This window comes from Heterodontus francisci, chromosome 27, assembly GCF_036365525.1.
Source record: "Heterodontus francisci isolate sHetFra1 chromosome 27, sHetFra1.hap1, whole genome shotgun sequence".
NCBI classification, from domain to species: Eukaryota; Metazoa; Chordata; class Chondrichthyes; order Heterodontiformes; family Heterodontidae; genus Heterodontus; species Heterodontus francisci.
Window position 1 is genome coordinate 40,547,022 of NC_090397.1, and position 14,167 is coordinate 40,561,188.

The 14,167-nt window shown below is 42.3% G+C and overlaps 2 protein-coding genes across 3 annotated transcripts in view; one reads left to right on the forward strand and one right to left on the reverse strand.

The window, feature by feature from the left end:
- The window catches only part of hdac10 (histone deacetylase 10), a 50,814-nt gene extending 42,644 nt beyond the window's left edge, over positions 1-8,170 (forward strand). The window contains exon 21 of one of the 2 annotated variants that reach the window (XM_068059171.1): positions 7,685-8,170. The gene's annotated coding sequence lies outside the window, so the exon portion shown is untranslated. Of the gene's footprint in view, positions 1-16; positions 4,404-7,684 lie in introns of those variants that run through there. The other variant, XM_068059172.1, reaches the window with a different exon arrangement.
- On the reverse strand, positions 7,619-8,970 carry szl (sizzled). Its single transcript, XM_068059173.1, has 4 exons — positions 8,678-8,970; positions 8,372-8,541; positions 8,105-8,197; positions 7,619-7,929 (listed from the first exon to the last, which is right to left on the reverse strand). The coding sequence occupies exons 1-4, from the start codon at positions 8,968-8,970 to the stop codon at positions 7,619-7,621; spliced, it is 867 nt and encodes a 288-aa protein (XP_067915274.1).
- Between the last annotated feature and the right edge of the window lie 5,197 nt (positions 8,971-14,167).

Genomic DNA, 14,167 nt, shown 5'->3' on the forward strand with positions numbered 1-14,167 from the left:
CTCCTGCTCTTTCCAGAGATCCACCGAGGGCCGTGTGTGGGATTTCCCAGTCTGCAGTCTGTTGCATCAAGGGGAGTAACCAATGTCATGTTCAAGTGGGCCAGCAACTATGTGCGCTACCGCACCGATCTGGAAAGTCAAGCAGAGGGGTCCGTTGGCTTTGGGGCTGGATTTCCCCAGATAGAAAGTGTCATTGACTGCACGCATATGGCCCTCAAGGTTCCCACAGACTAGCCAGCGGCCTTCAACAAGAAGGGCTTCCATTCCATCAATGTCCAACTGGTCTGCAACCACCGAAAATGGAACCTTCAGGTGTGTGTACGGTTCCCAAGAGGTAGCCAGGATGCCTACGTACTTCAGCAGTCCCAGGTGCTTCAGTTTCTCCAGCACTGACCCCCCCCCCCCTCCCTCCCCTGCCTTCGGGGTGGATGTTTGGAGACCAGGGCTACTCACTAAAGACATAGCTACTTATGCTTTTGAGGAACCCAAGCACAAATGCAGAGGAGAGCTACAAAACCTGCCATTGGTTAACCCGAGTGACCATTGAGCTTCTGAAGATGCGATTCAGGTGCCTTAATCGATCCGGTGAAGCCCTATAATATGCCCCAGTAAGGTCTCGCATATTTTGGTTTGCTGTGTGCTGCACAACCTTAACACTGCAGAGAGTTGTTGAACAGTGAGAATATCGCTGATCATGATGCCTCCTCTGATGATGATGTGGAGGGGCCAGCTGACCAGGCAATGCAAGATGAGGGACCCTTTGGACCACAGGCAAGGTGCAATGAGATATGTACAAGGAAGGCTCGGGGCGCCCAAATACATTGCCATCTCCTGTGATCCTTTTTCCCTTTCAGAAAGATTCCAATAAAGCCTTACCTTTAATTAGTCCTGCTGTTGCTGTCTTCATTTTGCATTCCCATCGCCCAGTGCACAGTGGCAAGGCTCAGGAGCTGAACGGATGCACTTGAGTCCACTGCTTCAAGCCAATTGAGGGAGTAGGGGTATACAGGAAATCTCACAGGGCAACAAGAATTAGAATGAAACATCAACAGTGAGTGTAAGATTTATTGAGCTGCACAACAGAAACAAGGCTTAATGTCTACAGATTGTAATCACCCTTGAACCTCAAGTGCAGCCAGGTGCTCAACATTCTTACGAGTGCTCGTATGAGGTGCCACCCCTGTGCCTGCAGCTGAGGTGGAGGCATGCTGCTGATCATGCTGTCCCGTGGATTGGGCTGATGTTGGCGGTTGTCCTCTGCCTGCCTGAGGCTTGGGGGCACCAGCATGCTGAGGGACTCCTGCACAGGTGCAGGGCCCTCTGCTGTCGCAGCTTCTTGAGGTGATGGTGCCACAGGCAGAAGGGCTGAGGAGCTGTAGTTCACACCAGGAGTGTCCTGAGGGGAGCCCCATTGCGGACGCCCTTATCCATGCTTTTGTTATCTCAAGGCCAGTTTCTGCAGTTGACCTCCCGTCCTGCTGCCTCCATAAACTCCCAAGTTGTTCAAATCTCAGCCACCTTGCCTGTCACTCATGTTGCTGACCTACATTGGCTACCTGTGTCGCAACCCAGTGATTTTTTATGTCATATCATCTTCAAATTGCTCCTTATCCCACTTTCTTCAGATTTAAAACCATTCCTGCACCCCTTAGTCTTCCAGTTCTAGTCACTTTGCACATTCCACCCTCCCTTCACCCATGATTAGTAGCAGAGCCTTCAGTAATCACAACTTAACTCTCTCTGGAACTTATTTCTTCTGACTCTCCACTTTTAAGAATCTCCTCAAAACTGATCTTTTTGACCAAACCGTTTTGTTCTAATGCTTTGTCCTTGGCTTGTCATTTTCTCCCTTGTCTTTCTTTCCACTGTCAGTAAAACGTTTTGGGATATTTTCTCCATGAATGTGACTTGTTGCTGTTAAAGTGCTAGATTACCACAATATAGATGATTTGTCATTATGTCTCCTCCAAAATGCTGAATAATGCACCAAATGGCATTGAATGAAGTGTCTTGGGCAAGATGCTCCAAGGATCACAGAGACAGAAACTTGTTTCTGAGGTTGAGATTGGTAATCTTTGGTGGAGTCTGACTTAAGAAAAGCTGTTGAAGGAGCCTCAGTGAGTTGCTGCAGTGCATCTTATAGATGGTACACAGTGCTGCTATTGTGCACCAGTGATGCGGGGAGTGAATGTTTAAGGGGTAGATGAGGTGCAGATCAAGCGGACTGCTTTGTCCTGAATGGTGCTGAGTCTCTTGAGTATTGTTGGAGCTGCACTCATCCCGGCAAGTCGAGAGTATTCCATCACACTCCTGACGTGTGCCTTTTCAATGGTGGAAAGACTTTGGGGAGTTAGGAAGTGAGTTACTTCACCACAGAATGTCCAGCCTGTGACCCACTCTTGTAGCCACACCATTTATAATGGCTGGTTCAGTTAAGTTTCTGGTCAATGGTGACCCCCAGTATGTTGATGGTAGGGTATTCAGCAATGGTAATACATTGAATGTCAAGGGGAGATGATCATTGCCTGGCACTAGCGTGGCATGAATGTTCCCATCCGCAATGATGGTGGAGCCTGTCAAATTAGTGTAGCTGAGAAGGCAGAAACATTGGATGATCCTTCTCGGCCTCCTCCTGAGCTGCCAAGCTTCAACTAATTTGATTCACTCCACCTGATACAAGAAACGGCTGAGTGCATAGGACACAGCAAGGGCTACAGGCCCCAGTAGCATTCCAGCTGTATGCTTTTGCTCAAGCCAACCTGTTCCAGTACAACTACAACACTATCATTTACTTGACAATGTGGAAAATTCCCCAGGTATGCCCTGTCCACAAGCAGGACAAATCCTCCGCACCAAATACCACTCACTTGGCCTACTTTCAAACATCAGCAAATGATAGAAAGAATCATCAACAATGCTTGCACACCAGTAACCTGCTCGCTAATACTCAGTTTGGGTTCAGCCAGGACCGCTCAACTCCAGACCTCATTACAGCCTCAGTCCAAATATGAACATAAGAGCTGAATACTAGAGAGTGACTGCCCTTGACATCAAGGCAGCGTTTGATTGTATGAGCCAATGAGCTTGGATTACCAATGAGCCCTAATCAAATTGAAGTCAAATATGTGGTAAGTAACATTCATGCCACACAAGTGCCAGGCAATGACACACTCCAATAAGAGTACATAACCACCTCGTTTTGACATTCAGTACCATTACTAAATGCCCGACCATCAACAGCCTGGGGGATCATGGTGACCAGAAACTGAGCGGGATCAACTATGTAAATGCCATGGCGAGTAGAGCAGGTCAGCAGCTCGGTATTCTGAAGTGAGTGGTTCCCTAAAGCCTCTCCATACCTACAAGGCACAGGTCAGGAGTGTGATGAAATTCTCTCGACTTGCCTGGGTGATTGCAGTTGCAACACCACTCTGGAAATTCAATGTCTTGAGGACAAAACAGTCTGCTTTACTAGCACCTCATCCACAAGCCTACACATCTACCCTGGCATACTGTAGCTGCAGTTTGTACTATCTAAGGGATGCACTGCAGCAGCTCTAAGGCTTCTTTGGCAGTGTCTCCTCAACCCATGATCTCCATCATCTGAAGCGACAAGGGAACCAGGCGAATAGCAACAACATCACCTGAAGTTCCCATCCAAGTCATGCGCCTTCTTGACTTGGACATACATCGCCATTCCTTCATTGTCACATTAGGGAATCCTAACTGCATTGTGGGAACACCTTCACCACATGGACATCAGCATTTCAGGAAGGTGGCCCACTACGACCTTCTCAAGACAATAAACACCAACCTTGGCAGTGACACCCTCATCCCAAGAATGAATTAAAAGTATTGAGATATACTAAGGTATGTACCATGGATTTAATTGCATGCTGAATGAGGGTACTGATCAGAATATTGTACATTTCTGTTTCCTGTTAAGTTGCAGGGTAATGCCATGTAAGTTGAGGTTCTTTGCCAAATGTGCAAGATTAATGAAGCTTCATTTAATATTGATATCAGGAAGGTGGTTGGTGCAGTTTATTAATTTGGGATCAAATCCTGGTTAATTATATTAAGTATACCTCCCAACTTCCTGCATTAATTATCAACTCAGATGGTTGTAATGACATTTTGAGACTTTCATAACAAACATCAACTTCTAATCAAGGTGTTAGTTTCCGCTCATATAAAGGCACCGAATGTAAGTCTTGTTCATATTGCTTCATCATTTGATAAATGTCCTGTTAAAAACTATAAAGTTACATATGCTAAAGAATTTGTAAATGCCTTACCAGTTGTTTAGTACCAGCTTACAAAGAGAACTTTGAATAGTTCATATTAAATTCTGCAGAAAGCCATTTAGATACATGAATAAAAATTCGGAATCAATGAAGTAATTTTTGGGAAGGTTTCCACTTTTTCTGCTAGCTTTGTGATTATATTCCAGTGCAATTGACTGAACCAGCACAAAAGATCAGGGAATTTTAAATGTGAGTTCTGCCTAAAACCATTTACTGATTCAAGATTTATTTTGCCCAAATCAGGGCCTACCCACAAAACTGACCATGACCCTGAGTCGAGATTTTGAGATGCTGCCGGTTCAGGAAGGCTCTTCAAATTGCACTCATTTTCTTAGGGATATAGGCACCGGCAGACATGTTTTAGAAGTTTTTTCCTATTAAAATTTACTAAAAAATTGACTACTGTGTAATAGAACTATTAAATGGTCCCGGATCATTTTTTAAAACATTTATTTTGAGTGATTATAATTCATATTCCTTACAGGTGGAGGATTGGCTGCCTTTATTTAAAAATGCTTATTTTGGTGGCAAGCCCATTTTCAGCTGAATTAATAAAACTCCACCAGGTTTTTACTCTTAAATACATCAAGGAATACTTTTTAATGGAAAAGAAGAAACAATTATGTTATGCTTGATTGCGCTGGTTCATAGATTTTATGTTTATGATGCAAGTGAATTTTATCAGAAACTTTAAGCTTAATCTCACTGCGCAATTTCAAACGCATTTTGGGTATAATTGCCTGTTTCTGCCCAAAGCAAAATCTTGATTCTTGTTAGATATAGAAACATAGAAAATAGGAGCAGCAGTAGGCCATTCAGCCCTTCAAGCCTGCTCCGCCATTCATTATGATCATGGCTGATCATCCAACTCGGTAACCTGTTCCCGCTTTCTCCCCATACCCTTTGATCCATTTGGACCCAAGAGCTACATCTAAGTCCTTCTTGAAAACGTACAATGTTTTGGCCTCAACTGCTTTCTGTGGTAGCGAATTCCACAGGCTCACCACTCTCTGGGTGAATAAATTTCTCCTCATCTCAGTCCTGAAAGGTTTACCCTGTATCCTTAGACTGTGACCCCTGGTTCTGGACTTCCCCCACCATTGGGAAAATCCTTCCTGCATCTACCCTGTCAAGTCCTGTTAGAATTTTATAGGTTTCTATTAGATCCCCCCCTCACTCTTCTGAACTCCAGCGAATATAATCCTAACCGACTCAATCTCTCCTCATACATCAGTCCCGCCATCCCAGGAATCAGTCTGGTAAACCTTCGCTGCACTCCCTCTATAACAAGAACATCCTTCCTCAGATAAGGAGACCAAAACTGCACACAATATTCCAGGTGTGGCTTCACCAAGGCCCTGTATAATTGCAGCAAGACATCCCTGCTCCTGTACTTGAATCCTGTTGCTACTAAGGCCAACATACCATTTGCCTTTTTTACCGCCTGTTGGACCTGCATGCTTACCTTCAGCGACTGGTGTACGAGAACACCCAGAATATGTTATTCCATCACATTTGCAAGGTTGTATATCACTGAGTTGGAGCTGCACTTATAGTTCCATTGTTCCTTGTTTATTTATGTTCCTACTTCCAATTGCAGGTACAAGATTCACACCAATAGCTGTGATTTATTGTCAAAACATCATTGGATGATGAAAACTATTTATTGGCCCATAATTTGCTGTAGCAGACATGGCATCTGTCGTTTAGTTAGACTTGCCCTTGCACATTTAGGTTATAAATTTTTTTGGGTGGCATGTTGCTGAAAGTGCGAGCTGAAAATGCAGCAAGGGAAATGCTGGGACCAGGGCAAGCATCTGTGCTTCTCCTTAACTAAACAGACTGAAGGATTATGAAATAACCCATGAAAAGACTGAGAAGGGAGAGTGAATTAAGAGTGTGTGAATTCAATGTCAAATCAGGTGCTGAAAGAAATAAAGCGAGAGAAAGGAGAATTGGATTGAGAAAGACAGAAAGGAAAAGTAAAAAAATAAAATTTTACATCTTTAAAATCTCAACAGTTAAAACCTGAATGAACGAAACTACATTTCTAAGTTAATCTTCAGTGCCAGAGTGGTTCATTGGCAGTAAATTAACACTTATCACATCATTAAAAGGAGCCATGCATTTGAAATCACAATACTTAACTTTCTGGGGCGAGCTTAACTCGTATCTACCACGCAAATACAGTAACTTCACACAATTCAATGTATTTCAAGCGTGAGGCAGACAAGTGACGTGTTTTCCCAACGCTAATGGTAGAGCTGTACAAGGGGAACAGCACCTTTTGCATTTCTGTGTTTAACTGCGCATGTGTCCTTGCCTGAAGTTACAGTACCATTTTTGCATCAATAATAGAGTGCCATTAGGCTTAGGGTTATTTTGACAGCTAAAGAAAATGCCCAACCATTGCATTTAGAAGTATTCATATACAGAAACAATATATTTCTGCACTTATATACACAACATACTTTAATATGTAAAGTTATATCTTTGGCAGATCAATAGTATAAACCCAATCTACACGTTTACAAACTATGTCAAATGTACATTACTTTACATTATAAATTTATATTTACAAAGCAACAAGTAATTAGGAAGGCAAATGGAATTTTGGCCTTTATTGCTAGGGGGTTAAAGTTTAAAAATAGGGAAGTCCTGGGTGTTGGTGAGGCCACACCTGGAATACTGCATACAGTTTTGGTCCACGTATTAGAAGAAGGATATACTAGCATTGGAGGTAGTTCAGAAAAGGTTCGCTAGGCTGATTCCTGGGATGAAAGGTCTCTTATCAAGAGCAGCTAAACAGGTTAGGCCTTTATTCATTGGAGTTTAGAAGAATAAGAGGTGATCTTATAGAAATTAATAAGATTTTAAGGGGGCTCGGCAGGGTAGATGTTGAGAAGATGTTTCCACTAGTGGGGGAATCTCGAACTAGGGGACATAGTTACAGAATAAAGGGTCACACATTTGAAACTGAGATGCGAAGGAATTTCTTCTCTCAGAGGGTGGTGAATCTCTGGAATTCTCTGCCTCAGAGAGTTGTGGAGGCTAGGTCACTAAATGTATTTAAGGAGGAGGTAGATAGATTTTTGAAATCTCCAGGAGTCCAGGGGTATGCGGAGCAGGCCTGAAAGAGAAGTTGAGGACTGGGACAGATCAACCATGATGTTATTGACTGGCGGGGCAGGCTTTTGGGGCTGAACGGGCTACTCCTGCTCCTATTTATGTTCTTATGTAGAGTATTTTTTTTAAAAAAAGGAGCGTTTTCATGTATCCTACAAACACTATATTACAAATCGGGCATCATTCTAGCATTTATGTTGTTTCCATTTTCGAGCGGCGAGTGTCAGTTGAGTGTCCTTTTTGTGCCACAGGTAGATTTTATTTACTATTATATTGGCATCCTGAATATCGCCAATGAGGACGTATTGCACGGCTCGATTGCTGCTGCGGATCATCTTGTGGGCGCAGTTTGCATTGATAAGAAGCCACTGCTGAATAATGGTGCGAGTTCCGAAAGAAAACAGCGAGCCGGGACTGATCATCTCCACTCGCCCTTCCACATCATATTCGGAATCTCCCGAAGCACTTTTCCTTTTCGCCAGTGTAACTTTCACTGCTGTGGGCAGAACAAGAAGGGTCCGTCATTCAGTGTTAGAACAGATATACATGTTATTAAAATCAAGGGGATATACTGACTGCTTATTTTACAATGCAAAGCAAATGTAGTTTCCGTTGCCCCGTTTTGTGTGCAATTTGTTTCCCATGCCTTAATTTTTTTTCTCAAGACTTACCAAAATTGTTCTGACAGAATGTCTGCAAAACTCTTTTGTGTGCCCCTGGTTCCTCTGTAGTAGGGCAGCCCTGGCACGTAGGCTTCGGAAAAACTGTAAATAGCAGAAACCAAAATAATTAAAATATTTGATTCTGATTTTTAATGTAACCGTTTTTAATGAGAATTTTTCAAATTAGAACTGAATCGTGAAATGTCCATTATCTCGCAATTTTTCTGCATATAATGCAATATAACATTGATACGTGCCATTCCTCGCAAGGCTTACATTTTCGATAAGTAGCAGACTCTGTGCTGATCGAAGTGAGGCATGTGTCTTCATCGGCTGGAAATCGGTCACAGTCAAGGGCATCAGGCCAGGACTGTCCAAGGCAGGCGAGGACTTGGCTACAACTGTCTCGAACAGCTACACACATACTCCTGCAAGGCTGGATAAACCTGCAAGGGTGCAATGGGATATTATTAATGTACATCATATCATGCTAATCTTCTCAAATATTCAGCGACACAATCAAGAGTAACGCCATCCAAAGTAACTGGACAAGGAATAAGACACTGAATAGAGAATACTTACGTATCTAAGCAGACTGGAGCAAACAAAGAGCAGAGGAAGGTGCCGGCCTGCAAGTGACAGCCAGTGCGAAGAAGTGATTCCCATTCAGCAGATTTCGGGATAACTTCTCCCAGGGTGGTGTGGCCCATCAGATTTGGAAGCCTCATTTCTGAGTATCCGACATCCTGACATAACCCCATTTCCTTTGGTACGGACACGCACTTTGTCGATATTCCAATATCAAAACAATCCATTAGCACAAATCGCAGGGCACAGAACAGTGAAAGGAAACATCTCCGCGTACGACCAGGCATCTCTGGAGGGTGACCACAAAAGTAAACTGCAGATTCCTTTTTTTTTGCTGTATTTATATCTCTATTGATCCGCTTTATCAATTATCAGTGACCTGTCAAAGTACTCAGATAAGCCTTAACTCTTTGCTGCATTCAAGTGATCCTTGTGATTACGGTGGAGGCGGAAATAGTAAACACAGCACCTCTTCAGACTGCACTGATTCATTTGGAACGGCTCAGTACCCTGGGATTGAGTACATTTTCTTTGTTTTAATTGCAAGGTGTCTCTCTGGACAGTAGTTTTAGTGATACAGTACTTAATTTTTTTTTCAATCGCAAATATACAAAGTTTCAAGTTCGGTTTAAGAAAATCTTCAGTAGACAGACAGACTCCAGAAACCCATTTGGCTCCGTTGTGTTTTGACAAATGGCAAATGTGAGAACTGAAACAAAAGAATGAATTAGCCGAGTGAAGAAATTTCTGCCGGGGCTAATTGTCTCACGTCTCTTGTCTTGAGTACAGCTATCCTGCTGGAGACATCTTTCTGGCTTTTGATGAACCTAACGTCTGGTGTTCCAGCAACAGGTATGAATAGGTTTGAAAAGACAGAAAATTGAAGATAAACTCGTTAAATCTCAATTTCTTGCTAAAGGATCGTAATTTTTCAGATAAAAATAAATAATAGACACCACCCCCTGTAACACATGTAATTATATATTAAATATTGGAAAGATTTCTCTCCACTTTCCTCAAAAAAAGCAGGTTACATGTTCCATTGTACTTGAGACTTGTACTGAAGCAGAGTTAAACCTTTAGAAATCACATACATAGATCAGAAACATACTTGTGTTAGGAAGCTTCATTGTAATATTCAATAGAAATGAATCCATTTGTTTATATTTGGCACATCGCAATGACCCCCCCCCCCCCTTTCACTGGTTTTGATTTAACACGCTTTATAGTGTTTAAATAATTTAACAAATTCAGTTATTGCTCACTTTTGACAAACGACTGAAAGGTAATACAATTATCACATGTGCGAAGTTAAATACTCGGCATGTGTATTTTTAGGTTTTATACTCCGTGCAGTAACTGAATATGTAACTATGGTTTACCACAGATCTGTTTTTAATATTTAATTAGAATTAAATAGCAGGAATTGCGATTCTTAATTCCTATTGACTATTACAATGATGCTTCCTGACGCAAGTATTACCTTTCTAATCCATGTATGTAATTTATCTAGTTTTAACTCTACTTCAATACAAATCCCAAGTACAAGGGAACATGTAACCTATTCTTTTTGAGGAAAGTGGAGAGAAAACTCCTCAAGAAAAAGATAATAGAGCAGTTATTTTTCTAATAGTCACACACATATATAAGGTACTGTATAACTCTTATCAAAATATGAAAGTTTTAAGTTATCAGGTTTTGCTTTGCTCTCCTCCCTTTAAGGTTTGATTCTTGCTGAGATATAGTTTCACAGGAATGGTGAATTTTGTTCATTTCTTCATGTTAACCTGAACAGTTAGTGTCAGCAAACTATTTGGATACAAATGGCATTACAATTGATTTTGATTCTATTCCCATTTAATGTCTAAATATACACCCTCCAGAAGAACCCTTAGCTGATCATTCTTCCTAGCACAAGAGCATTGAGGCTAATTGAAACAGTTTTAGACGAGTGCTTGTATAATTCAGATTTCAGGAAACTGGCATACATGTGTCAAATGCAAACCTTTGTACCAGTGTCAGAATCACACACTCATGAAAAACTGGATCTGTTATTCTGCTGCTGGGTTTCTGTTCTGAAATGCAAACTAAACCATTTTCTTTGCACCTCAAGCACTGTTTTAAATGAGATCAGTTAACTCAGCAGAGGCAAGGAATTGAACCAAGGACCAAAGAAATGAAATGCCAGAAGTGCATACCAGGTCTGGATGGGTGCAGCTCCAACAACACTCAAGCTCGACACCATCCAGACCAAAGCAGCCCGCTTGATTGGCACCCCATCTACAAACATTCACTCCCTCCACCACCGACGCACAGTGGCAGCTGTGTGTACCATCTACAAGATGCACTGCAGCAATGCACCAAGGCTCCTTAGACAGCACCTTCCAAACCCGCGACCTCTACCAACTAGAAGGACAAGGGCAGCAAATACATGGGAACACCACCACCTGCACGTTCCCCTTCAAGTCACACACCATCCTGACTTGGAACTATATCGCCATTCCTTCACTGTCACTGGGTAAAAATCCTGGAACTCCCTTCCTAACAGCACTGTGGGTATACCTACCCCAAATGGACTGCAGCGGTTCAAGAAGGCAGCTCACCACCACCTTCTCAAGGGCAATTAGGGAAGGGCAATAAATGCTGGCCTGGCCAGTGACGCCCACATCCCATGAATGAATTTTAAAAAAAGTCAATTCTATAAATGATAAATTGACACAGTATTTGAGTTCCAAAGATAAATAGATAAAGTAGTTACTATCTCCAGATTTCCGATGAGTGCATTGGTAACAATCCAAATTTGAACCTTTGAGATAGCAAACAAATCTTCATTCAAAATAAAATCAATCTGGGACTTGTTGCAAATTCAGTCTTTGGCCTCAGAATCTACTTGATAAAGACAAGAAATTTGTAGAGCAGTGTGTCCAACTATTGAAACAAATAGGGAATATTTACAGGCCTTGTAATTTATAGGTAGAAAACAACCCAAAAGGTCTAAGGTTTAAGGAACGCTGCACTTAAAAAACATGTTTCCCATTTATACAACATGTAACAGTTTGTAGCCCTGTTTCATTTTTCGAAGAGGCTGGTTCCAATTCAGTCCCAGGCTTCTGTTCCTTGTCCAACCGGTGCGGAGGAGGGCCGGTACTTCGGAGGATCTCCTTGTGAGCCTGCTGCTGGGCCTGGCCAAAGTTAGCATCCACATGTCCAGCTTGGATAAGGCCCATGCAGGTGGTCACTCCAGTTGCCTACCTTTCTTTGCAGTCATGACGCCACCTAAGTAGTCCTGGAGAAGGAATTTGCAGTGTCCGCTGAGGCCTTCTGTGACCAGAAGGCACAGCAGGGGCTGGAGTGTTTGGTAGATATTATTATTTTATTTTATAAGTTTCCTTTTTTTTCTGATTTTGTTTTCTATTAGTTGTGTCCTTTAGGCATACTTACAAACAAAATATTGACTCAGATGATACAATCTTGAGAAATTCCAAGATCAGTGCTGAAACTAGGTAGAAGTTGCTAGGTACACATGGATGAAAATAATCCAGGGTTAACCAAAGTCAATTTGTTCCTCGATTTTTTTTTCAGGTTTTCTTCCAGCCTTTACAAACGGAAATCAATGGAAAGTTTTGTAGCTGGTTTGTCACAACAAAAAGTACCAGTTGTTGTCAGACTGATTGAATTCCACCAGGGTCAATGCCTCAATATAGTTCCTACACAATAGGACACAGAAATTTGTGGATATGTTGGGGAAAGCAATTCTTAATACTATGCTATAATTCCATTTTACATTTTCTCCCCTTTCTCTTTATTTAGTGTTTGACTCATGCTAAAGTTGTGACAGGTTTGGTGAAAGCCTCCAATAATGCCCAAATGGCTATTCTTCACATGTAAGCTTAGACGGCGAAGGGTCAATTTACTGGGGTCCATGAAATTGAGCAATACACCTAGACAATGTACTGAAATAGTATTGTGCCTTACGTCACTTCATGTGCCAGTGTGAATTATATTGTGAATGTTCCATGTGCAGTCATGAGGGCACAGGAAATTGAAGCACTTTTACTTTTCAAAAATATACTTTATTCATAAAATTAATAAAGGTACATTATATAAAATTTCAAATTTTCACACTATATAAAGTGCAGTACAGATCAGTTTCTTTCAATACATTACAAGAGATGCCTTACTAAAGCCTGGCTCCCCGACCCGAATCCGACTAGACCCAACTACATGTGTCGGGTTTGGGTCGAGTCGGGTCGAAATTCCGAGTCCAGCATTCGGGCTCGGGTCGAGTCAGGCTGGACACTGCTTCTGGGAAGTCATGGGATCAGGCTTACCCATGATTCCCCACAACTCCAGCTGTCGGAACAGATGAAGGAGATTCGTGTCGGGTTTGGTCGGGTTGGGCCCGAAAATTTTTTAAAGGGCTCAGATCGGGTTCAGGTTAGCTGTGGTCGGGTCGGGCCCGGGTGGTGTTTTAATTTTATACCTGAGCCAGGCTTTATGTCTCACTACACTTACAATTACAGGTCTTATTTACAATACACATTTACATTTCATGTCAAACATTTTCTGGTGCATACAGACTGAGGAATTTAACACGGGTTCCAGCCCCTTGGCCTTTTCCCCATTGTGTCTTTGCAGCAGCTGCTCGTATATTTTGTGTGCCCCTTAGCACGTAGTCCTGGACCTTGGAATGTGCCAGTTGGCAACAATCGGTACTGGACAGCTCCATGCACTGGAGGACCAACAAGTTCCGGGGCAGACCAAAGAGTGTCTTTCACCAAGTTGATGGTCCTCCAGCAGCAGTTGATGTTTGTCTTGGTGTGCATCTCTGGGAACAGCCTGTGGAGCACAGAGTCCTGTGTTATAGAGCTGCTCGGGATGAACCTTGACGAAAATCACTGTATATCTTTCCAGGAAATTCAAGCACTGTTGCAGCCCTTAAAAGTGCATGGCTGCTTAAAGGGGCTGGTTCATTTTGAGAACTTGAGAGAACTGACAGAGGAAACACTGTAGCCTGAGCCTAAGTGAATATTTTGGAAGCTTAAAACTTGTAGCCAAATATCCTAAAGCATTTCTGAGAAACCATTTCCACCAGCAGATCATTTTTAAAGTGGCAGTGGCAAGGAGGAAGTTTTTCTGGAAGCGACAGAAAAAAACACCATCAGCATGTCAGTAAGGAGGAATGGTCATATAAGGGCACCTCTGCTTTGAACCGTGTTGCTAGTAAGCAGCTTTTGCAGGAATGCTCATTTTCTCCACCATGGCAGGAAGGTCATGAAGGCTGCGGCAGGTAGAATACCGAATGATGTGGCTGAGGTCATCAATAGGAGCAGTGCCATGCCAGAGATGTGGATGCTGTGCCAGAGAAAGATTAATTATCCCATCAGGAAAGGGAAAGTAGGTGTGAACCTTTACACTGTTGTAAATGTTATGCTTTTGATTAAAGGATAATTTCTTCTGGTGGTTATGGTCATGGACTAGCAT